Source organism: Pistacia vera, unplaced genomic scaffold (genome assembly GCF_008641045.1).
Source record: "Pistacia vera cultivar Batoury unplaced genomic scaffold, PisVer_v2 Contig322, whole genome shotgun sequence".
Taxonomy (NCBI): domain Eukaryota; kingdom Viridiplantae; phylum Streptophyta; class Magnoliopsida; order Sapindales; family Anacardiaceae; genus Pistacia; species Pistacia vera.
In genome coordinates, this window is record NW_022196138.1 from 95,338 (window position 1) to 120,801 (window position 25,464).

Genomic DNA, 25,464 nt, shown 5'->3' on the forward strand with positions numbered 1-25,464 from the left:
GCAATGTTCTAAAACTCAGATCGGAAGGTGACTCGGTCAGGTGGCCGATTTCTGGTCTGACCTGTTGATGTCAGCAAATATATATCTTTTCTCACCTATCACCTCATCTTCTCTTTCTTCTTCTCCATCTTTTTTTCTCTCTCTCCTTCATCTTCTCTTTCTTCTTCTCTGTCATCTTTTTTTTCTCTCTTTCTCCCCTTCATCTTCTCTTTTCTCTTCGCCTTCATCTTTTTTTTCTCTCTCTTTCTGCCCGTCCTCTTCTCTTTCTTCTTTACATATTAGATTTTCAAGCCTAGTTCTCTTGCATATCATCAAGTTACAATTTTGAATTATGGGTTTGGTTTGCTTCAAACTTCTGAATACAAAACGAAAACAAAAAACACAAAAAAGCAACTTGCCCGCAAGTCATGCGTGAAACCTGGATATATAGAAATGCAAGAGAAATGGGTTTGAATCGATGGTGTTTGTTGTCTCAATGCTCTCACACAATCTGCAAACGTGTGAGTTTATTTTTATTTAAGGTGTTTTTGTTTTAATTCAATCGAACAACAAAATCAGTTTCTTTGGTAAGAGATAAGAGTTGACTCTTAATGCTAAAGCTATTTTGAAATTGAAAATGCCAAATGAAGGAGAGATGGGGTAAAATGGTTTTAGGGATTTGAATAGTGGATGGATTTGTTGCTAGACCGATTGGACCGACGGTCTAACACTGTTCCACCGGTCCAACAGCGGTTTAAAACGATCTAAATAACAAATCAGGTTTTATTGTATTAGTGAACCAGAGTTTTGAATGAAACTTGGTCGGACCGATTGGATCAGCCAGTCCGGTCTAAGTTTCAAAACATTGCGTTGGAGATTAAGCTTCCTATCCTGTAAGTTCCTAGGATTCAGTACATGGTTTGACTGTGGCAGCAAGCATGTGCAAGTTCGTGTTGCAGTGTTGATTCATTTTTGTTTGGTTTAATGATTATGCATAGATTAAAATGTGAGAGTTACCTGAACCACGTGGAAGCATGCATGATCTCTTATTCATCTAATTTTATTTCAGTTTTATAGCCAATTAATTAGAATATTTATATAAAAAGAAACTTACTAAATTGAATTTGTTTGCAGCCCTAAGAAACTGGTGGTTTTGGCAGAAGACAACCCATCTACGACCACCTATATTTTAATGAATGGACAACTATATTTTGATGTTTTGGCCTGTATTTTGATTTATAGTTACTAGTTAGAGCCTCAAAATCACATGTTATTTTTGCTCAAACATTAATTAAGTCAAGTGAACTAAACTAAGAAATTTAGTTCACTTAACTTAATATGTCATACAAAACCAACATGCTTAATATGATTAAGGAGATGCAGTAGCTATTTTTTTATGTATATTTTCATTTACAGTAATTGTGATTGCAAAATTGTGTAATTAAATACGATGCTGGGCAAAAAAAAATCCGCAAGGCTAAAATTGGAGCTGGTCAAACAACATTGACTGAGCCTAATCGAGCTCTACTCGAACTCGAACTCGAACTTGAGCCACCCATAAAGAGCTTGAGTTCGAACATCATTTCCTAGGCTCGACAAGCTCGAGCTCGATCCTATAGTAATAAAGCCAAGCTCGATTAGTTGGATAATCGGCTCGGCTCGACTCGGCTCGACTCCCACTGAACTTCAATGGCAGACTTTCAAAAGAGTGTTGAGGTATATCAAAGGTACTCAATATCGTGGCTTACAATTTAAACCACTAGCTTATTTGTATGTAGAATGTTATGCTAATGTAAACTGGGATAGTAATTTAGATGATAGAAGGTCTACAAGTGGTTATTGTCTGTACTTGGGTCCCAATATCATTCAGTGGAGTCCTAGAAAACAAAAAGTAATTATCTTGTCATCCATTGAAGAAGAGTATAGAGTCTTAGCTCATACAACAGCTGAGATAGCTTGGTTACAGAGTTTGATCTCTAAGTTGGGTTTAATGTTGAATACTTCTCTTGAAATCTAGTGTGATACTGTCAGTATAAGAGCATTAGCAGCCAATCCTGTTTTTCATGCTAGGACAAAGCATATAGAAGTTGATGCACATTATATAAGGGCTCAAGTTCTTGCCAAGAAGATTGTAGTGCAATATGTTCCTGCCAAACTGCAAATTTTAGATGTCTTTACTAACGCAATGTCAGTTACTCAATTTCATAAGTTAAAAGAGAAGTTAAATGTTGTAGTTATGGCTAATTATACATAAATAATTACAGAAATAGTAGTTAATTGAAGTAGTAATTGGTGTTCTTGCATAATGAGATTGCAGTTGAGATTGCAAAATGAAATTGCAGAAGTTAGTAGCAGATTTATGAAACCCAAATTGACAAATATTTCTAGAGGGAGGTGAATAGGAATCAATGAAAATAATTTTGAAATGAAAACTGTCACCAACCACACAAGTTATGAACTTATATCAACAACAATGATAGGTAGTAAATGACAATGTTAATGATCAACAGAGATAAACAATGGTGAGCAGTGAATATGAGCAATGAATAAGAACAAGTGATAATGATGTTCAAGTAATAAATATGCAATATATAATAAATGAGTTGAGAGAGAAGAAATGCTCAGAGATTTATAGTGGTTTGGAGCTATATCAACAAGTCTCCTACATCCACTTCTTCAAAGCAACCTCTTTGAAGTTCCACTAGAATCGGATTGCGCCATTTACCCTAATTTTGCCTCTTGTAATAGTTTGACAGGATTTTACCTCTAGATTTACAGGATTTCACTCGCAAGATGTTTGAATAAAAGTTTGTGACTGATTGCCTCTTAAACTAGGCTTAAATACACAATAAGAACAATACTCTCAAAGGTATTCAAAATGAGTACAAGAGAGTGATAATGATTTGGATTTTTAGCTCAAGGGATTATGTGAGAATGTTTTTTCTAAGACTTTTGTTTGTCTAATATTATCTTTGTCTTTCTTTGCAATAAAATGTTCTACTTATTGGTTGTCTCTCCCCATTTGAAGTAAAGAGTCATTGTTGCATTTAATGCAACAATTAAAAGCTGCAGTACCTAAATGAACAGGCATTCCACCATTGTAAATGGTCGTTCCCAACATAACGGATATTTTTTCTCAGCTCTAGGATTTATGGAATGATCGTTCCTCCATCGTGAGCGGGCATTCCACCATCGCAAACGATCATTCTATCACGTAGAACGATCGGTCCATTGGCTCCTTAAAATCTATGAAAATTTCAGAAGCATGCATGGCTTCCAACTGGAACATTGACGTTTTGCCAATGAACGATGCTTCAAGTAGGAACGGTCGTACAACGTGGTCATTCCCATTTAGACACTTGTACGTTAAACTTGTTCTACAAGTTTGACCTTTGAGAATTAGCCAAGGGCGCAAAATCATCAGGATTTGAAACATCTTGACTCTTGACTTGAGTGGAACGGTCGTGCAACTTGGTCGTGCCATTGCAAGCGACTTGACACAATCTTGGTAGAAGACTGCACGACCATCTGGAATGAGGTCATGCTGTGTGGAACATTTATCTGGGGTAGCTTGTATGACTTGGAATGATCGTGCCTTGCTCGTGCACCAGTGCACGATTGTACCATCTGGAAAATCTATATTTTGTTTTGGTTATGACTCTTGTCATACCTTTGCATGTTTGGTTAGTGTTCAATCTACTATTTGGTTAGTTTTGGCACACCAAAACACATGAGGGTCCAACAAGTTTGAAGTAAGAGTTTGTATTCTGATTTTTGAAGTTAGCAGCAGTTTGAAGTAAGCAATTTGTATTATGTTCTTGCACAATGAGGTTGCAATTGAGTGATGTAGTTGTGCAAAAGTAATGTGATAGTGATGAAGAGAAGTAGTTTTACAGAATAAAGTAGAATGGTGAAGTGCAGAATGTAGTTTACTGTAGATGGTGAAGTGAAGTAGTTTGATGTAGTATGTTATTTGTTTTGTGAAATATTTTATTTATTTATTTATTATTATTATTATTATTATTTGTAAAAGTAATGTGATAGTGAAGGTGAAGTGAATGGTGAAGTGCAGAATGTAGTTTGCTGCAGATGGTGAAGTGAATGGTGAAGTGCAGAATGTAGTTTGCTGCAGATGGTGAAGTGAATTGTGAAGTTGATGAAGAGAAGTAGTTTTATAGAATAAAGCATAATGGTGAAGTGAATGGTGAAGCGCGGAATGTAGTTTGCTGTAGATTGTGAAGTGAAGTAGTTTGCTGCAAGTGTTTGCTGGACAAAATGATGAAATGCAGAGTGTTGCTTGCTGGACAAAATGCAAAATTTATGCTGGTAAGAATGAATGTTGAAAAGAAAATCAAACAAAGCCAGGAGGTGAGTGAAAATTCCCAGTTTTGTTTGAGGGGGAATGTGGACAAGTTAGCTTGAAGTTTGTACAAGCGTTGTCGTTTTACAAAAGGAGTTAAAGTTTGTTAAAGCAGTTACTGTCAAACTGCTTATTCTCTTTTATCTGTTGACTACAAAATAGAAAATAGTTGTATTTTCTTTATCATTGGCCTTTTGTTTTTTTTTTTTTTTTTTTTGGGTAACCAAGGTGTCCAGACTAGCTTATATACATCTTAACTAATTTCGGGGTCCATTGATTAATCATTGAAGTTACAAAATACACAAAAACTGATTTGCTTTCTCTTTACAATTCTCTGGAAATTTCGATTCTTGTTCTCAATTTCACACAAATTACATCCAATTAAGTTGTTTGTTTATATGAACTTAAGTTGTTCGTGTGTTAATGATGTTGCTCTAAATTGGCTCTAAATATCAGTGCTAGTACAATTGAATTCTTCAATGTGGTCTAATGTTTTTTCTTATTATTATTGTTCTCGACTTTGAGCACAAACGTGTTCCTTGCTTAAAGAGAGAGCCAGGCCTAGGATGATTAATTAACTACAAATTGATAGATAAAACAATTAAAGACATTAATTTTTTTAGGTTTTCACAAAATTAAGCTTTAATAAACGAAAAGTTCTTTATCTAGAGAAAAGTAAAAGCAAAGAATTAAGGTTGATGTTAATGTCTTGTATGTTATTCAAATTATATGTTCCCAGGCATGAATTAGTGCAATGCTATTTTACTAAGACCTGATGGTTTTGAAATATATTCTTATAACTATATTCTTTATTGTAAGTTATTCACATATTTTATGTTACTTGTTAGTTTAATTAATTAATTATAATATGTTTCTTCTTTCGCAGCCATTAAGGCCTCCATCTTCATTAACGTCCTCTCCATTTGCCCTTATTTTCTACTTAAAATTGTTCATCTATAAAATAGACTAAACAAATATAGTTTAACATATATAATTATATTTATCCATATTTCAAAGAAATTCAGAAATATCCATTATTTTCTAAATAAATAAAATAAATAAAAAAATAAAAAAAACCCCCTCGGGCTTGTTCCAGGTTTCCAGAATCCATTAGGCCAAGAGTTTAATTAGGGTTGGCTCCTTGGACTGAAATTCAATGCAGATTATGATTTTGTACTTACTTATTCCACTGTATACATCCGGTTTGTCACTAGTTTCAACTTGAATCAAACAAAAACCAAATATTACTGAAACTCCCACCTTCAATATATTAATATTTTTGGCGAAAGGAACTAATTAATCCATTCAGAAACCAACTTTATACAGTTTTCTGAAAAGGAGTGCCCATGAACTTTGAATTTTTGTCCACAAAAGCTTGACCCAGTTCACCCTAATTGCCTCATTGGTACCTACGCACTGAACTGAACACACACCCTTAAACTCCGCAATCACAGTAAATTAAAAACAATTAATCTTCCTCATTAATCTCAACCTTGGTCCTTTTAGTCTCCCAAGTTGCATGCGACCTTAGCTTTAGCCGTTAATCTTATTTTAATCAAAAGACAACTTCATTGTTAACTCAACTATATATTTTACTTAAAACCATTCTGGATAAATTGAAAAGGTTAAAAAGTAGAATTGTAAAACCTTCGTATGGACCCTAATATTGGAAAAATATAAACTAGATACTCTTTCGATATGTGACTGATGGTTTATTTTATATTTACGAGAATGGTCCCCTGAAACAAAATCATGTTCACCCCACCCACTTTTACCTTTTGGCAGATGGTTAAAATCGTAAGGGTCATTCGCTAAAATTTTATAAAATTGTGATTGAAAATTTTGTTTTGAAACCGAATTTTATGTCAACACTCCAAAATGTGTGATATGTTAGGATTTTTTTTTTTCAATTTTATAAATAGATGTTATGATAGCGTTTGGTTCGGGGTGATATAAGATTAATCTTGTAATCTTTATTTAATTTTCAAGATTCCCTTATTTGGTTGTCAAGTAATAAAATATTATATAATCTTTTATTGCAAATGGTGTTTACTGTTGATAATATTAGAGGTAATCAGATTACTTTCCCAATGGGTGTTAATATAAGATTACCGAGGTAATCTTAATTTTGACCCTATTTTACCCTTAATCTTTTATCATTTCAAACACATTTGCCCTCATATGTCTACCAAATAACAATTACCCAGACCACATTTGAGAATTTAGCTAAAACACCCTTGCCACAAAAAAAATTTTAAATTTAACAAAATACCCCCAACCACCTAAGACCACCGCTGGCCACCGGCGAAAGTTGTCATATCGGCACAAGACCGGCAAGATCTTGCTGGTCGTGTGCCGCTAAGGATGTTTCCAACCATGGATTTGTGATCCATGGCCGGAAACGACCAGATCTGGTTGTTTCACGACCAAAGATGTGGCCGTGAAAAGGCTAGATCTTTGGTCGTGAAATGGCCACTATTTCACGGCCACATCTTTGGCCGTGAAACGGCCATATTTGTGGCCAGATCTAGCCGTGAAACGACCATATTCACGGTCAAATCTGGTCGGATTAGGCCTTATTGGCATACGACCAGCCAGATCCGGTCGATCGTGCGCCATTACGGCGGCTGCCAGCGGTGGTGGCTGGCTGCCGACGGTGGCTTGGGGTAAGTAGGGGTGATTTTGCTACAAATTAAAATTATATATGGTTGAGGTTAAAAAAATAATTTAAAAAATAATAGAATAAAATAATAATAAAAATAATATTATATTATTATTTAAAAAGGAGGGCAATTTAGTAATCTACATAACATACCCACTCATTTATCTTCCCAACTAAACATATTATTATAATATACCCACAAATTTATTTCAATCGATCAAACACATTTCTCTAAAAATTCCTTAGTAATCTATCTTTCTAGTAATACAATATTCCTTAGTAATATAACATTTCTTGAACCAAACGCACCCTATATATATTTTTTTTTAATTCTTACTTTATATACAAGAGTAATTCATNGGTAGCGTTTGGTTCGGAGTGATATAAGATTAATCTTGTAATCTTTATTTAATTTTCAAGATTCTTTTGTTTGGTTGTCAAGTAATAAAATATTACAAATAATCTTTTATTGCAAATAGTGTTTACTATTAGTAATATTGGGGGTAATCAGATTACTTTCCCAATGGGTTTTAATATAAGATTATCGAGGTAATCTTAATTTTGACTCTATTTTGCCTTTAATCTTTTATTATTTCGAACACATTTGCCCTCATATATCTACCAAATAACAATTATCTAGACCCCCTACATTTGAGAATTTAGCTAAAACACTGGTATCACAAAAAAGTTTAAAAATTAACAAAATACCCCCAACCACCCAAGACCACCGTCGGTTGCTAGCCACCACAGTTGGCCGCCAGAGAAAGTCGTCATATCGGCACAAGACCGGCAAGATCTTATTGGTTGTGTGCCAGTAAGGATGTTTCCAACCATGGATCACAAATCCATGGCCAGAAAAGACCAGATCTAGTAGTTTCACAGCCAAAGATGTGGCCGTGAAACGCCATAGATTTGGCCATGAAAAGACTAAATCTTTGGCCATGAAACGACCATATTCACGACCAAATCTGGTCGGATTAGGCCTTACTGGAGCACGACCAGTCAGATCCAACCGATCGTACGCCATTACGGTGGCTGCCTACGGTGGTGGCTGGCTACCAACGGTGGCTTGGGGTGAGTGGGGGTGATTTTGCTATAAATTAAAATTGTATATGGTTTGGGTGTTTTAGCAAAATTTAAAATATAGGGGGGGTTAAAAGAAATAATTTAAAAAATAATAGAATAAAATAATATTATATTATTGTTTAAAAGGGAGGGCAATTTAGTAATCTACATAACATACACACTCATTTATCATCCCAACCAAACATAATATTATAACATATCCACAAATTTATTTCAACCGATCAAACACATTTCTCTAAAGATTCTCTAATAATCTATCTTTCTAGTAATACAACATTCCTCAGTAATATAACATTCCTTGAACCAAACGCACCATATAAATATATATATATTTTTTAATTCTTACTTTATATACAAGAGTAATTCATATGTACATTCTTGTTACCAAGAGTTGAAATTTGGATTTTAATTAGGACCGCTCTAAATTTTGGTGACACTAACGTCTTTGCCACTTTGTTTAGGAAACTTCACATCTATCTTTCTAGTTATGCAAATTATTATGTTCATAACTATCTCTGAGTAGTCGAGTGGTTTGATAGAAACTTTGGATGTATTACTCAAGAAGTCCTGAGTTCGAGTCTCTCCTAGGTTGCTAATAGGGGTAACCACTGAAACTCTTACCTGATTGATAGTTTCAGGGTCTTAGGGGATTAGTTGAGGTGCACATAAGATGACCTGGATACCCTTAGTCATTAAAAAAAAAAAAAAAAATTAAAAAATTATTATGTTCCTATGAGAGAGTATGCATGTCTGATATCTAAAAAGTTTGAAGCACTGCGTATCTCAATTGAAGTATTTCGATATTGTGATTGATTGACTTATTGTCATATTTTTATGTTCTCCAAAATATATATTTTACACAAAGTTTTTGAACGAATATGATTCATAATTTTAATTAATGAAATGATTGGTAAATTTTAAAAAACAATAGCAAACAACTATGGCCAATAAGAATTGTAGTTTCATCAATAGCTACTTATTTCTTTTTCCTTTAAAAGCAAGCCAAAAATTAACCCAAAACTAGTCAACTAGAGTTAATTTGCATCCTTAAAAATGGCATGTACATCCATTGTTAAAACATTCACCTCACTAAAATATCAGAGTATATTATTTTTCATCAATTTTTAACAAATTTTTTGCGCTTATTATTATTTTGAACTTAATTAAGGAAAAATATAATGATCATGTGGTAAAATTATAAAATCATAAATTTTAAAGTAATTTTATCAGTGAGTGTACAAAAGAACAAAAAAGGTAAAAATAGTTTATGCGGCCCTAACCTAAATAGTCAAAGATATTAAATCCATTCAAATGAACACGATTAGGATTGTTAACTAGTTATGACCTGTGAGTAAATAATTGAGATAAAAGCATGCATAAATTAATTTACATGTTCCTCAGTCATTACTGAGGCCCTTACCTGTATTATATGGGATATACTTTATTATAATTTATTTATTTATAAACATGTTATCTAGTTTTGGATTAAATTTTAGCAGATAAAGGCACTGACTTTTCTTAACTTTGCTTGCATTAGTCGCCTAAAAATTATTCACATTTGAAAAGAGAAGGCATCATGATGTATTTTAGTAAGATACTGCTAGAGAAAAGCTAGTGTAACCCATTTACATGAATATTTGAGTCAGAAAACAAACTGCAAATCGTTCTCAAGTCATACTTTCGTCAAAGAGATGGGACCTTAAAATTGATAAAAAAAGTCAAAAAGAGGAAATTTTGTGGGGACTCATTTGCGGTGATTGCGACTTGTTAGAAGAGGAGTCTCTTCAACCTAACTCCGTGATCTAAATAATTCAGGCTCTCTGTTTCTGCAGAAACTGTTTCCGTATTGGTTACATTGTTGTCAAATAATAGACCAGAGAGTGATTTCATGTTCAGAAAACCTGAGCGCCCGTTTTGTAATTTATAGAAAGTTGCTTCTGAATGATTGTTTTGAGAATTGGAATAATGAGAAATTGATGTTCATGAATTTTTTTGATGATATATTTTAAACGAAAATAAGTTTTCAAGTTAAAAACAATGAGTAGAAGTTGATACAAAAAGTCTGTTTTGATTGAGCTTATAATACTATCTAAAAGAGTTTATTTAAAGTTATAAGTATTTTTGAAGTTTTTTTTTTTTTTATATTTTATGGTTGTATTTTAAAAGTGTTTGTAAGATTTTAAATAAGCTATTTTACAACTTATTTAATGTGTTGAAATTCAAAAAATATCTCTATTATACTTTATAAATATGACTTGATATATTCTTGTATATTAAAACTTTTTTTTCGGGTAAATTAATTCTCGAAACACACTTTTTTATTTTATTTTAATCAAACAACTAACAAAATTTATATAAAAATTTTCTCTTATAAGTTGTACTTTGTAAGATATGCAATGGATCCCAGAGATTAGTTGAGGTACACGTAAGTTGGTCTGGACACCTTAGTTATAAAAATAATAATAATAAGCTATTTTTCTATAAGTTACACTCAAAGAAATTGCATCAAACGGATACTAAAATTATGGAGAAGTAGTAAATTATTTTAGAGTACCGCATAAGACAAAACAAAAGATAAAGTATTCAAAAACAAGAAGCTTAGATACATTTTATTAAATCAATTTTTTATGAAGTGATAATGAAATGTTGAAAGTGCAATGAATAATGCTTTGAAGCATCACTAATTAATCCAATTCGTTAATTAGATTCCCAAAGGTGTATGCAATCGGTGCATTTTTCAGCATTTAATCAAGGGAAGGGGACCCATTCACCATTTTTCAAATCCTTCTGTCTTTTGTAGTCAGGGAGTATTCTACTTTACATGTTGTAGAGGAAAGAAATATGAACACATTTGCTTTTCAACTACATTGTTTCAAATATATTAATAATTTTTTTTTTTTTTTTTTTTTTTTTTATTGTTAGATTTTCATAGCATTGGGTTTGGGTGCCTTGCCAAACCCAGAAGCTGTTGATGAAGAGTAAACGACTTTTTCCCACCCAAGGTTTTCCTTAATGAACGTTTCCCACCCAAAATGTTGCAAAATATCATTTTCCCATCCAAAGTTTATATTTCATTAATATCTAAAATACATTTCACTTTCTTAGCCAGCGTTTGACGAGTTATCAGGAGCCAATGTGAGAGAGGTTTTGTAAAGTGGAGTCTGGTGGATCGAATGGTAGTGATCAATTGAATATTCGTCGTTAGAATCAGCTAGAAATCAGTTAAGAACAAGAAATTCTAGCTTTACGATGGCTAATAATCAATGAGAAATCAGGTGTCGAAGTGAGAGGGGGTTCAAATAGTAGTGACAGATAAAATTTTTGCCATCGGAATCGGTTAGAATCAGCTTTGGGTAGTAAAAGAATATAAATTTTGGGTAAAAAAGTGAAATTTTGAAACTTTTTAGGTGGAAAAATGTCATTAAAACAAATCTTGGGTAGGAAAAAGTCGTTTACTCGTTGATGAATTAAACCAAATATCCAATAATCCTTTAGATAGATTTGTATTGGAAAAGATAGTTAAAGAGGGACCCTAAAAAGGAAAGGGCAAACAGAAGATGAAGTAGAAGGTGGTCAATAATAATATGGTTTTTTTTTTCTTTGAGTTGTCCCCAGTGCCCGTAAAAAGTAGATGAATATTAGCGCTCCATTGTTCCCGGATTCGGCGGGTAGAAATGGAATCTTCACTTCATTTCTACGGGTCCATAATTTAAAAACATCACTTTTTTAAGAGTAAGCGACTTTTTCCCACGCAAGATTTGGCTTAATGATACTTTCGCACCCAAAAAGTTTCAAAATACCAATTTACTATCCAAAGTTTACATTTTGACTAATCGTTAGTCGATTCGACATCATTATGACCCTACACCACCACCATTCTCTTCCTCGATCATCACTAACCAAAACCCCTCAATCGTGCCCCTGTCAACCTCACTAATCGTCGGAAATCGAGCAACTTGTGGAAAGCACAACCACCCCCTCTCAAGTTAGATTCCAACCTTCCATCACTAAAAGACTTACCAACATCTCTTCTTCAAAAGCCCTAACAGTCTGGACCGATTTTGCTCTCCGTTCACTATCGAATCAAAAAGTGTATTCTATGTAATAAACAAAACATAAACTTTGGGTAGTAAATTGGTATTTTGAAACTTTGTGGGTGAAAAAGTGTTATTAAGGCAAACCTTGGGTGGGAAAAGGCATTTACTCCTTTTTAAGTATAGGATCTCTAATCTTCAAGTTTGGAATTTTCATATTATCCATTTTGGTGTTTCATTATCATATAATGAAGCTTCTTTTAATAAAATCCATTTATTTTAAGTTTAGAGAATCAATGCTTGTAATCCATGTAATGTAACCTTTTGTAACCAATAAGGAACATTCTCTATCCTTTCTAACTTACAAATTCACCTCAATTAATGAAAAACATCTAGAGTAACATTAGTATCATATTATTTATACTGCAATCAATGAATGTTTGTGCACACCTCAATTAAAATAGTTTATAAGACATTTGCGTAATTCACAAAGATTGTTAAAATCTTATCATCCAACCACATGGTTAGTGGTTAATAACATTCATGTTTTGACTTGTGTTACTTATTGAGAATACCATTATGGTACAGTAAATTTCTCGACTAATGGCTAAAAGAAAGACAGAATTATAAGTTCTTTGCCATGCAGCATGAATTTATATTTACGTTGAAGGAGCAGAAGAAGATCAGAGAAATTAACCTTAAAAGAAAATTTACAAGAAGTTATAGTAATGTGGAATTACTAAAGCCTCCCTATGCCTAAAAAGAAATTTTGAGACCGCTTCCCCTGAGATTAGGCGGATTCTCAGATTTGAGAGTGGAGATACAGTCTCTCTTTCTCTCTCTGAGTTGCTTTTTCTTTTTAATTCCATTAAGTGAATGTCAAAAGTCCATTATTACCATGATTATAAATCAACTGCTCCTACAGGGTCACTCAAGACTGTAAGATGGTTGGGTGAGAGAAGAAGAAAACACAAAGACAAAGTTATGTTTCTTTTCTACTCATAACTCATAAGTCTGCATTAGTGCTCATTATTAAACAAAATCTTCTAAAGAAAATGCATGTTACCGTGCACTAAAAAGATACCAACATCTCAATTAACTCTCAAGAGTGAAGTCGCATCTCACTGTATTCTTCTGCAACAATGTTTCGCAGCACCTGCATTGTCCTAATCTCTCTTTTGAGCTCATTTTTCCCACTTGGTAGAGCAATGCTCAACCTCACTTTTCCTACTCCCCACCCCAATCCTGAAGAAGTTGTTCAAGAACTCCACAGGTACAATGTCGCACCATTATTGCACTCTCACCTTAATTTTTTTTTTTTTCACGAAACTCTTTGTTTTTCAGCATTTTTGATCTGGGGTCACCCTCCATTGTTTGTATAATTAAGTTGTCAAAATGTGCACCTACATGGCCAAAGGCCATTGTTTCCCATTTCCCAAAGATTACAGGGTTTGGTGAGGGATCCAGTTTCAAAGCCGGGCTTACGAAGCAACGTGCTGAGATTTCTAGATTCTAAAAAAAAATGTGTGCCTGGAAACTCTGTTTTCTAGTGTTCCAGGTCCAGCTCTGTACTACATTCTCATGCTTTGAGTTCTGGGTTGTTCTGGCTGTCCTGCATTTTGTTTCTTGTTATACTTTCCTATTTCTTTGTAATAATTTTTGTTTGTTTTGGTAAGGTGTGACTCAGTTTGCCTAATGATTCCACATATTTGCAATGCAGGAGAGTAAACGCTTCAATGTCAAGAAGGCAAATGCTACAAATTTCTGAAAAGGAAGAATCCTCATGCTTTAAAGGCAACCCCGTAGACGACTGCTGGAAGTGTGACCCAGACTGGGCCAACAACCGCCAGCGGCTAGCCGATTGCGCCATTGGGTTCGGCCAGTATGCAATGGGAGGCAAAAATGGTGAATACTATATTGTCACTGATTCTTCTGATGATGATGCTGTGACTCCAAAGCCAGGCACGCTAAGATATGCTGTAATACAGACCCAACCTCTGTGGATTGTGTTCCCAGGTAACATGCACATAAAACTATCTCAGGAGCTCATCTTTAATAGCTACAAGACCCTCGACGGCCGCGGCGCTAATGTCCACATTACCGGCGGTGGCTGCATTACATTGCAGTATATTAGCAATGTCATCATTCACAACATTCATATTCACCACTGTGTTCAGTCAGGTAGAACTTGCTTTAAGTTAAAAACCTCACTTTTTCATGGGGTATAAAATCTTAAAGTAAATCCTCACAACATTGCTTTTGAAAAATGTTTCTTGGTTATAAAACAATCCGTATATATGCCTATAAAATCTGTCAAATAGCATTATATTACACACAACCTTATATTGGATGCTTTATTGCTTTGGATAAGCTTTAGTATTTGGCTAAGTAGATGTTGATAATTGTGAGGGGTCCAGAGAATCCAGAGAATAAGAATCCAATGAACTTAAAAAATTTCAAAGTAACTCTTAAGATTTTTACATTATTCTCCAAAATCCCACCAGGATTAGTGATTCTTATTCAAACTTCTGAATTTATAACACAGGAGAGGCTAATGTACGTTCAAGTCCAACACATTTCGGGTGGCGGACAGAATCGGACGGTGATGGGATCTCCATATTCGGGTCCAAAGACATATGGATTGATCATTGTTCACTGTCTCATTGCAAGGACGGTCTGATTGATGCCGTGATGGGTTCCACAGGAATCACAATATCAAACAATTATTTTTCTCATCACAATGAAGTAATGTTGCTTGGTCACAGTGATGACTACTCGCCGGACACAGGAATGCAAGTGACAATAGCGTTTAATCACTTCGGAGAGAAGCTCGTGCAGAGAATGCCGAGATGCAGAAGGGGATACATTCATGTAGTGAACAATGATTATACAAAATGGGAAATGTATGCAATTGGTGGAAGTGGTAGTCCTACCATTAATAGTCAAGGAAATCGCTACAGTGCACCTTTGAATCCCAATGCTAAGGAGGTATAATATCAATTTTTCTACGTTTAATTTTCCTTTATGCTTTTTTGATAGTAGGAGAAATTGATTGGCCTACTGTCAAATCACCGAAAATTAAAGTTCCTCTCAAGGTGGGGTCTCACTTGAAATTTTGAAGAAGTTTTGGTACAGCATAGTCAAATATAAACTAATTATGAACCACTATTCAGAAAAGGAAAATTTTCATTGATTGCAATTAAACCAAGCCTTGATGAGAGGTAAATACTGGCATACTATAGGAATAAAGGATATAATGTGATAAATTAAGGAACTAAGATACTTATACAAGCTTTTACTTGTTTATGGTTCAGATCTATTTGTATAATACATTCATATTTCGTAACTATTAATCACAAACGTTTATTTGTTTAAGTAGAAATTTTTATCAAGAGAGGATCCTGATTTTTAGACACAAATGTTTTGTAATTTAACTATTTGACTCGTAAAGTAGGTAAAATAATTGAAGTTAATAGATAGATCTGATTAATGAACATGGGTTGTGGTGCAGGTGACAAAGAGAGTGGACACGGGAGAGGGACAATGGAAGGGCTGGAATTGGAGATCAGAAGGAGACATAATGGTGAATGGTGCATTTTTTGTGGCATCAGGTGCTGGAGTTGAGGTGAAATATGAAAAAGCTTTCAGTGTGGAGCCTAAATCAGCTGATCTTATTGTGCAACTCACTTGGCATGCTGGTGTTCTTGGTGTTGGTGGCAGGTAACAGTAATTTTTACATCCTCTTTTTCTTTCTCTCTTCCCCATTTCTTGCTTTTCCCCCTTTTTCTTTTTCTAACTTTTTCTCCCTTTTTCTTTTTCTCAATTTTCTTCACCCCCTCAGCTTTTGGAATTATCATTATTCACCCATCATTAGTTAAAAATTGATGAATAAATGTGTAATGGATGAATGAGCAGGGACAACAACCTGGGAATGTGGAGCAGAGGACCCGGCGACGAAACCGGATTCGGGGCAGGAAGCAGCAAACAACCGATGCCTTCCTCAACTTCTGCTTTAATTGCATTGTCTTGCTTCTTATTCTTGTATTCTTCATCCATCACATTCATGCTATGACAAGAAACTAAGCACTGATTTTCTTTCCTCTTTTAAGTTTCCATCTCTTGACAAGACAAGTCTGGGAAAATTTTAATGTAGTCTGTTAGCTTTTGTAAACATAACCTAGGACAATTTTTTTTTTTTGTTTTTTTTTTTTTTTTGTTTGTAACCAGGTATCCGGAACAGTTTACTCGCATCTTAACCAATTCTCAAGGTCTATTAAACACCCTATAAGCCCAATAAATTCGAAGAGTTCATTGAACATCATATAAGTCCAAATGATCAAATAAACCACAATGTTATTGTGATAGGTAGCCTCAAGGTTTGAATCCAGAAACTCAAAAAAGTGAGCAAACCTCGTTGACCGCCAGGCCAACCCTTAGGGTTACCTTAGACAATTTTAAGCAAGAATTTCATCAAGTGTTGATCTATTTGGCATATTGGACAAGATGAACATGCACCTCAAGATAGATTTCTTAACCAAATCTATATTATCAAGTATCATAAAATCCAACATTACATAAACTTTTAATAAAAAGATATTAAGTCTTTGATTTGAGTTAAAGTGAGAGTTGCTTTCTTGTAAAGTAGCCAATCAATTTGAGGGTCAAAAAACAGATATGTATGCATAAGGACTTGGATTACTAAGGCTAATAAGATTTAGATTAATTAATCCACAATCAACAAATATTAAATGTTAAGAGTTGTCGACCACTTCAAGAATAAGGGGTCATGCAAATGCATTTGGGGGTTCCGTTGAAGGATTTATCTAAGTTATTAATTCATTATTTGGTTTGGGTTTAAGAATATGAATCCTTATAATATTAGGTTTTAGTCTTTCAAATCTAGTATATAAACATATTTTTCTCTTGTATAAGTGTGATAGCAAATCATAGGGCAAATTTTATTCATTGTAAATGAGAAAAGTGAGATAGTATTACAATAATATTGACTTTGCTAGACATAACATGTTAATTGGATGAACCAAAATAAATCGTGTGTACTATTCTTTCTATTTACTAATTTGTGGTTTGTGTGTGTTTATTGTTTTTGGTTTCATATTACTCTCTATTACTTCATTAAAGAGGGAGTATTGCTAATTATCTCAGAATATTATGTCTCCACCGTATAAGATAAGTGCCACTTTTTAGTAGGATCTCTCTCAATGGGCTTATATTTAAACCACCAGTTAATTGAAGAAACAGAAAGTTCCTTGTATAATGGAGTTACCTCATTGTTCATGTATCCGATTATTCTCTTTTATTTATCTTAGTAATCAATATTATTGATATCTTTTAAAATAATAAAATTTTATTGCTTTGACGTATGCATATGACTGGAGTAGTTCATAACTCATAAGTAGTTCTTGCTCATTTAAATATTGAAGCTTATCTGTGTGTGGCGGCTTTTTCTGTACTTTATATAATCCATATATATAATCTAATCTACAAATATGAAAATCAAAATATAATCATTAGTTTGTGGACAAATATAGAAGGTGATGATGTAGTTCGGGCAGGTTTTGCTACCAAATTCAAGTTCTCAGAATCTAAAAAAGTAAAGAGATTTAGGATTATGTGATATTGTTTCCATTAAAAACCAGTGTCTTGTAGTTAAGTTAATGTCATTTAAGCTATGCAACTTGTTCCCACCTCATCACCTGCCAGATGGATAATATTATCTTCTGCTAATTTGTTTTTTATCACACACTACCAACTCAAATGTCTTTAAAGATTTATTAAAATAAATAAACATATAAACGTATGCAAGCTTTCTCTGTTAAGCACCAATTAAGCTCCCCTTTCTGATCAAAAGATCCTGAGAGAGATCTTATGTTACAGATACTATTAATAGCTCAGCACTTAAAATTCTCATTGGACATTACTGATGATTGATGAACCATCACAAGTAGTATTGAGGAAGCCAAGGTTTATCAAAACAAATCCAGCTTAAAAGATTAAGAGTAATGTATATAAGTGAAACTTTTATGCGGTCATAATGGAATAATCAAATTAATTTATTACTATAAGGAGGTTATAATTTAATAAATGTGTAGTTATAAACATTATTATTTTGATTTCTATTTTATAGTTCACGTTTTATATATTGTGATTTCAATTCATTATTATAGTGGTCATTACTACAATTAAACAAGAAGAGAAAGAAAATCATCCTGAGGATGATAGTACCGAAATACAAAAAAAATCGTGTCAAGAAGCTCTAAATATGCTTGAGAAGCTAGAAATATTTTTCACTTCAAGAAGGTGCACATACTAGTGATTTATTTTTGTACACGTAAGTTAAAAGATGTGATAACAACTCTAAAACATAGATTATTGTCCTAAACAACTTTAGATAAATATTTTATTTTATCTTAAACATTTAATGTAACTTAGCATATATATTTTGTGTAATATACATACAATTATTATTATGTAGAGACAATTTTCTTAAGACGGGAATTAGAAAAATTATAAATTATTACAATGTAGAGTTTATTCTTATTTATAACTATCCTAAGTTAGGACTATAATTTTTTATGATTATATAAAGATTATTCCTATATAGAGTATTTCTTTATAAAGAGGTTTTACAGTATTTCTTTTTTTTATCCTATATAAAAAGAGTTAATTTAATCATTTTTAACATATTAATTAATGAAGGAAATGTATTTAAAATCATGAATTATACCCAATTTTTAATTAACGATATGATATGTATCACAATAATGCTGATATAAAATGATATCTTCAGTTGTTTGATTACCAAGAAAAAGCATATCCAAATCAATTATACAGTAACACCTACACGTGTTATCAATATTCAAATGAAATTATGCGCTGCGACCCTCTTCATAATATATGAAATTATACTCAAATCTCTTATGTGAATAAAAAGCAATTTGCAGGAATGTGAATACTTCTCAACTTCTGGTGATGAATCAAGCAGAAAAGAGAACAGAAATGAATATTTTAGAGAATGAGAGAGGAAAGGAACTTCGGATTTACACAAATTCTTGAATGGTGACATAAACAAGCCTTGTTTTACAGCTTGCAAATTCTTTCTATTCACATTTCAGATATTAACTTCCAGTGTCAGCTTAGTTCATATCCCAGATGGAGCCTGACCAACCCCATACGTCAGTATCATCAGAAATTCTTGTCTGGTAATAATAATTTGACTCTATACTATTCTCTTGATGAGTTATGTTACTTTCATCACTTGAAAACTCCGTCATCCAATCTAATAATCTGGCTTCATAGGGTGAAATTGTATTTCCAAAGTTTGAACACTCAGATGCATCGAAAGAGGTGTTCCCAGTTCCTGCAGCATCCTTAAGAATATGGTGGTCATCAGGCTCGTATTTTTGGACATCAAAATCAACTTTCTGAAACATGAAATCTTGTTCAGAATTATTTCCTCCACATTAAAAGTTTTCTGTAGAAAAAGGTCATAGTGATTAGGATAGATATTAATTGCTAATATAGCAATCATATCAAGCAGCAGAAGAAACCTGTAGCTCGGTACCTTCTCGTTGAGCTTGCATTTTTTTGCTTAGATGAGTTCTCCAGTAGTTCTTGATCTCATTATCAGTTCTTCCAGGCAACCTTTGCGCAATTCTTGACCTAGGTACACGAGAATCTAGTTAAGAAAAATCCCCACTGAAACTTAGTCTATAACTTCAGAAATAATATAAGAAAGAATCTTACTTGTTACCCCATTGCTGATGAAGTTGAAGGATGATTTGTTCCTCCTCAATGCTTATATCACCATGCTTAATATTGGGACGAAGATAGTTCAACCATCGCAACCTGCAACTCTTACCACTCCTTTTTAGACCTGCAAGTCAAAAAACTTAAGAAATAAGTAAGTTTATTTCATAAAATATAGATGAATCTTCTTTTACTTCTATCCTCCTGATTCTGTACCTGATGCTCTAGCTAAGTAATCCCATCTTCGCTCCCCCAAAAGGGTCACAAAAGTTATCAGCACCTCATCTTCTTCCTCGTGCCAAGGCCCCTTGCGCATTTTTTCTCCTTGCATAGCTGCTTGGGAAGCCATTCCTGCTGTGAATTGTGGCAAACTCAAGAGAGGTTGAAGCCTTCTTATACAAGCTGGAACAAGTTGGGTAAAGATAGCAAAAGAAACAGTGACCAGAAAATCTTACATGGCATCCATAGTTGGAGAACACTAGTTTGTGGGAACTCCACCATTGGCCTACATAACTCAAATAAGGTTTTAATGAGGTCATCATTCAATTTATGTACGGAGTTCTTTCTCCCTTCTTTGCATCATCATCCTACGTTTACATGCATAGGTTGTTCTTTGCTTCAACTACAAACTGCGGATAGCTATTGTGTATCTGCCAATTATTAAAGCATAAATGCAATATTTTGTAAAATTATTGACTAATAAAGAGAAAAGAGACAGGATATGGATATGGATATGGATACGAGTTTTGGACAGAAAACCAGAATTTGAATCTCCATCTAGATTTACCCTTAGTTTCATCAGATAGCATCATCCCACTTATCATATATTATCTCCTTTTTCTCTTCTACTGGTGTGCTGGCTGGCTCAGTAGCATTAGCTCCTATGTTCATTACAAGATCATCTTGTTTATTTGTTTCTCATACATACTTGCTCAACTCCTGGAACAGCTATCATCAGAGCAGTTATCTGATTTCGTGATGAGTGGAAAGACATTATATGAGAAAGTAGCTGAAGCACGACATTATCCAAGATAGCATTTGTATAATTTTCTTTCAAAATCCGAGTGATGACATTACTCGGGTTCTAAAAATCAGAATACAAACTTGGGATACACTGTTATTCATTTGTGTTTAACCTCTTTCAGTGTGTTGATGGGTATATATTAAGACCAGAAGCAGTTGATCAATCAGACATGAACAATGCANACATTTCTCGGGTTCTAAAAATCAGAATACAAACTTGGGACACACTGTTATTCATTTGTGTTTAACCTCTTTCAGTGTGTTGATGAGTATATATTAAGACCAGAAGCAGTTGATCAATCAGACATGAACAATGCAACGCAATCCATGCAACTTATTGAAAATGTCAAAAATTCGAAAACTCCATTATAATATTTGATTCAAATTTAAGAAAGTATACAGATCCATGATTCCAGTCATAGTAAATAAGTCCACAAGACAAAAATGACCCGAAACACTGAAGAAACTTCAACCTCCATATGTCCACATCCATCTTTTGACCAAGAAATTATTTGATCTAAAGGAAGAAACATTAAGGGCAGAAGAAAATTTTATCTACAGTCACTCTGCTCGGCTAGACTTCTGCATAGCAAAAATGGTTCAGAACACTCAGGCTGTAGTTCTGCTCTCTTAACAACTAAAAATCTGAAGCAACTACCGATCTATGAAGGATTTGTTCATGAGGCTGACAGCATCATCCATGAACTGCATACAGAGCAACAATAAAATCGAATATGAAACTCCAACGGTTATGCAAATTCACATGCCTTATTCATGAAAGAATAAAAAATTTCTACAGCAAACAAAATTACAAAAAGTATTACAATCAAAACATATATGAGAAGCATCTCATGTGTGTTTACTTGCAGTCAGGGATAGGAGTACGATTAGGCTAATGATATCAATCTTCTATTACAAGACTGATATTTGATGTTAAATTATAGTTGATATTTCGTACAGAGGCCTAAAAGACCATCTGTATCAGTTAAAGTCTGCTAAATCATACAGGCATATAAGATCATCCAACTAATCCATAGCCTATAAAATAATCACATGCAGATGTATTTGTACCAAGCCAAAGCAGAAGGGTATCACATCAGATGGAAGCAAGGAAAGAGTCCTTTCCTTTTCGCTCCTCCGATGAGTTCATTATTATTCAAAAAAATATTTGGATGATCTAATACAATATTTAGAGATCTGCAGTTCTATAATTGAGCATAACCATACAATCTTCGCTCCACAATGAATATAAAATACATAGTACATGTTCACTTGGAAAAAAATACGTTAAGATACCCCAGAAAGAATCTAAAATCAGGGAGAGTTACCTTTCCAAGCAGCTTAAGTTCTCGTCCAACTGGTTCTAAAAATTTAAGGTCAACTTCAATTGGCCAAACCTGTCATATGCAGGAAAGGAAAAAAACTTGTAAGGATGAAACAGAAAACATACAGGAAAAGAATAAGAGCAAAAATAGAAACAGCAATTTTCAGTAATATATACTTGACCAAAAATAAAAGGTCATGCCAGCATAATTAGAACAATGAAAAACCAGTGTATGGTAAAGGTTCTCCCTAAGTAACTGCATTATGTAAGATAACTCAGCATATGATCTTCAAAAGAACATGAAACAAAAAGTCCAAGCATAAGAAGCAACTACAACCTTTCAAAAGGAAAATCGTATAGATAAAATGACCACGAAAAACAATAAAGAGAACTATGCATTCACATCTGTTACAGAAACCAGTAGATGTTCCACAGAAGACAAACGGAAAATTTCATAAATGACCACCAAACCAAAGGTTTTAAAGGCTAAATCTCTTTCTACACATATATCAAATTGCCTTCAATTAACAATTACATATTTCTGTATTTGAACCACCAAACAAACAAGAGCCATCAACAGCAAATCAATATCCGGAATAACAACAAAGACAGCAACCAATAATAACAAAATCTTGTTTCAAGGTATTTTTATCTCACCAGTACTGAGTATATTCTATTACAAGTTAAATGTGCTATTTTACAAGTTCGATCTCGTCCATTTATTGCTTGCATCATATATAAAAGCAAGTTCATGTAGCAAATGGATCCAGTTGTGGGAAACTAAACAGTGCGAAATTCAATAAAAGAATAAATATCTCTCCTCCAAGCAATATGAACAAGCAAAGTAAGGGTTTAGTTATAGACTACCAAGTGAAAGGCTAAGGCTTACTTTTTCATGTGAGACAAAAACAAAAGTCAAAACATAACATAATAATAATTTTTTTCACTCCTTCTTTGCTCCTACGTCATTCTTCTAACGTTGGAGGAGACTCACAATCGAGTTCCATGTCTTCATCATGTTCTCTATAGTAAGGAGACAAATCAGCAAACGTTAAAACACCCTCTTAGTCCTTTAGATTTTCTCACCATTACCCACTACTCGTGAATTCAGTGCTGACACTGATAGGCATGCCAAACAGATCAAGAAGCTTCATGAAAAGGTTCGAGACAAGAGTCTTCATCAGAATGCTAAGTATCAACAACAAGTCAACAAGCACAAAAGACCGGCTAAATTCAAGGAAGGAGAGTTAGTATGGATTCATCTAAGGAAATAACGTTTCCTTAAGTCTCGTACAAAGTTGTCTCCTCGTACTAATAGACCATTCTAAGTTTTGAAACGTATTAATGATAATGCGTACAAGATTGAGCTTCTTAGAGATTATGGAGTTTCTGCTACTTTCAACGTTGTGGATTTGTCTCCTTACTACAGAAAACAAGATGAAGACATGGAACTCGACGACGAGTCTCTTCCAACCTTGGAAGAATGACGCAGGAGCAAAGAAGAAGAGAAAAAAATTATTATTATGTTATGTTGACTTTTGTTTTTGTCCCACATGGAAAAAATAAGTCTTAGCCTTTCACTTGGTGGGCTATAAATAAACTCTTACTTTGTCTTTTGTAATCACCCTAGAAGTATTAATAAATATATCTTTGAATAAGCATTTGCTTCTCTTCCTCTTTTCAAGTTATAGTTATCCTTGGTTTAGCCAACCAAGGTGGCCTATAGTGGGGTTTTTTCTAATCTCACCACGGTTGGCATCCATAGTGGGTTTCCAACATCGTCAACATTGGGTTTCTTGCGACATTCCGCCGTCACTTTTAGTCTTCAATAATCTCGCAGAAACTTCTAGTACCAAAATTGATAGGGATATAACCAATTTACGGCACAAATGTCTCTTGCCTTAATGTACAAAATAGGGAGCAGAGAACAAAAGAAAATTTGGCAATGAATCATTATTCCTCTGTGTTCTGAGTCAATTGTCCAAAAAAAAGAAAAAGAAAAAGAAAAAAGAAATGATATATGCTTTGTTCTCTGTTTTCAACAGTGTAGATTGAGGGAAAAGACCTCTGAATTGTGAATTGATTATACTCCCATGAATTTCGTTTGGGAAATTTTATGATGAGACAATAAAGACTAAAAGAGGCTCGTCAAGCTCTCAAATTAAAGAATATGAATCTTGTTCATATTGCTTGGAGGAGAGATATGCTTAATTAAATTTCCACACTATTTAGTTTCCGAAACCAGAGTAGAACCAAAATCCGCTTGAAGGCGGGCGAGGGATTTGTTGTAAAACTATATTAAGAAAAATGACCAAAAGAACAATAACATTCAAGTTAAAATTCTGTTAACAGAATCATAAGATGTAAAACATAGAATTGGCCACGCTGAATGAGAACCCAATAGCAAAGTTGAACCCATATGAAACAGTAATAAGTTAAAAAAAAAGAGAATTAAAAACAACAAATGAAATAACAAAAGAAGACTAAAATAGAATAATTACCTTGAGACCGAGTAATCTGATGGGTTTAATTTGTCCAGGGACGATGCAATCAGGACCAGCTGCTTCCACAATAGCATCTGTAGCCAACCCACTTCCTACAGGATTAGGATGCTGCAATAAAAATTAAAAAAGATAGAAAAAGAAAAATCCATATTAAATTCATGCAAATAAATAAGTTATAAAAGCTTCAAAAAAAATTATAAAAAAAAAAAAAAAAAAGTACCTTGGTGACGGAAAGAGCGTAATTAGAGTAAGGAGTATTGGGAAGACGAAGAATAGGAGAGTGGTGGATTTTGGGAAGAGGTTTCGCGGAAGATTGCCTCCACGGCACATCCTTTTGGAGTGCAGCCCCTCCTTTTTTCGGCATTAAAGCTGAAAAGAAATGGAAAATTTAGAGTACTTGTGTTGGGGATTAGATAAGATTATGAGAAACAGAAGTTTGGATGGGTGTGGGGTTTGATTTTGGTGAAATTTTGCGGGTTTTGTTTACGGGTTTAATTTTATTAGTGGATAGGATGTTGTCATGTTGCGTTGTTTTTCTTGGACAATTTTTTTTTATTTATTATTATTTTTTTGATAATCAGGTGTTCATACCAATTTGCATACTTAACTAATCTCTAAAATCCATAAAACATTTTACAAACTTAAAAGTTTGCTTGGAAGTTTTATGGTAACAATTATGAGGGTAAACCATCGTTACGGTTTTGAGAGTAAACTACCATAGCAAT

General features: G+C 33.8%; 3 protein-coding genes across 5 annotated transcripts; 1 reads left to right on the forward strand and 2 right to left on the reverse strand.

The window, feature by feature from the left end:
• The first annotated feature begins 12,991 nt into the window (after positions 1–12,991).
• On the forward strand, positions 12,992–16,219 carry LOC116137281 (probable pectate lyase 12). Of its 2 annotated transcripts, none has more exons than XM_031422965.1 (5): positions 12,992–13,394; positions 13,842–14,137; positions 14,667–15,109; positions 15,633–15,841; positions 16,037–16,219. In XM_031422965.1, exons 1-5 carry the CDS (start codon positions 13,264–13,266, stop codon positions 16,191–16,193), a joined length of 1,236 nt encoding a protein of 411 aa, XP_031278825.1. In that variant the 5' UTR covers positions 12,992–13,263; the 3' UTR covers positions 16,194–16,219. The 2 variants fall into 2 exon arrangements, with proteins under 2 accessions (XP_031278825.1, XP_031278824.1); XM_031422964.1 differs by having other exon boundaries at positions 12,993–13,394; positions 13,842–14,302.
• A 2,874-nt stretch (positions 16,220–19,093) lies between these two features.
• On the reverse strand, positions 19,094–20,832 carry LOC116137303 (transcription factor MYB27-like). 2 transcript variants are annotated; one of them, XM_031422988.1, is made up of 5 exons: positions 20,676–20,832; positions 20,105–20,538; positions 19,886–20,015; positions 19,704–19,801; positions 19,094–19,613 (listed from the first exon to the last, which is right to left on the reverse strand). In XM_031422988.1, the coding sequence occupies exons 2-5, from the start codon at positions 20,235–20,237 to the stop codon at positions 19,603–19,605; spliced, it is 372 nt and encodes a 123-aa protein (XP_031278848.1). In that variant the 5' UTR covers positions 20,238–20,538; positions 20,676–20,832; the 3' UTR covers positions 19,094–19,602. The 2 variants fall into 2 exon arrangements, with proteins under 2 accessions (XP_031278848.1, XP_031278847.1); XM_031422987.1 differs by having other exon boundaries at positions 20,105–20,832.
• Positions 20,833–21,149: 317 nt separating this feature from the next.
• On the reverse strand, positions 21,150–25,227 carry LOC116137290. The gene is made up of 4 exons (XM_031422977.1): positions 24,960–25,227; positions 24,737–24,847; positions 22,240–22,308; positions 21,150–21,616 (listed from the first exon to the last, which is right to left on the reverse strand). Exons 1-4 carry the CDS (start codon positions 25,101–25,103, stop codon positions 21,566–21,568), a joined length of 375 nt encoding a protein of 124 aa, XP_031278837.1. The 5' UTR covers positions 25,104–25,227; the 3' UTR covers positions 21,150–21,565.
• Between the last annotated feature and the right edge of the window lie 237 nt (positions 25,228–25,464).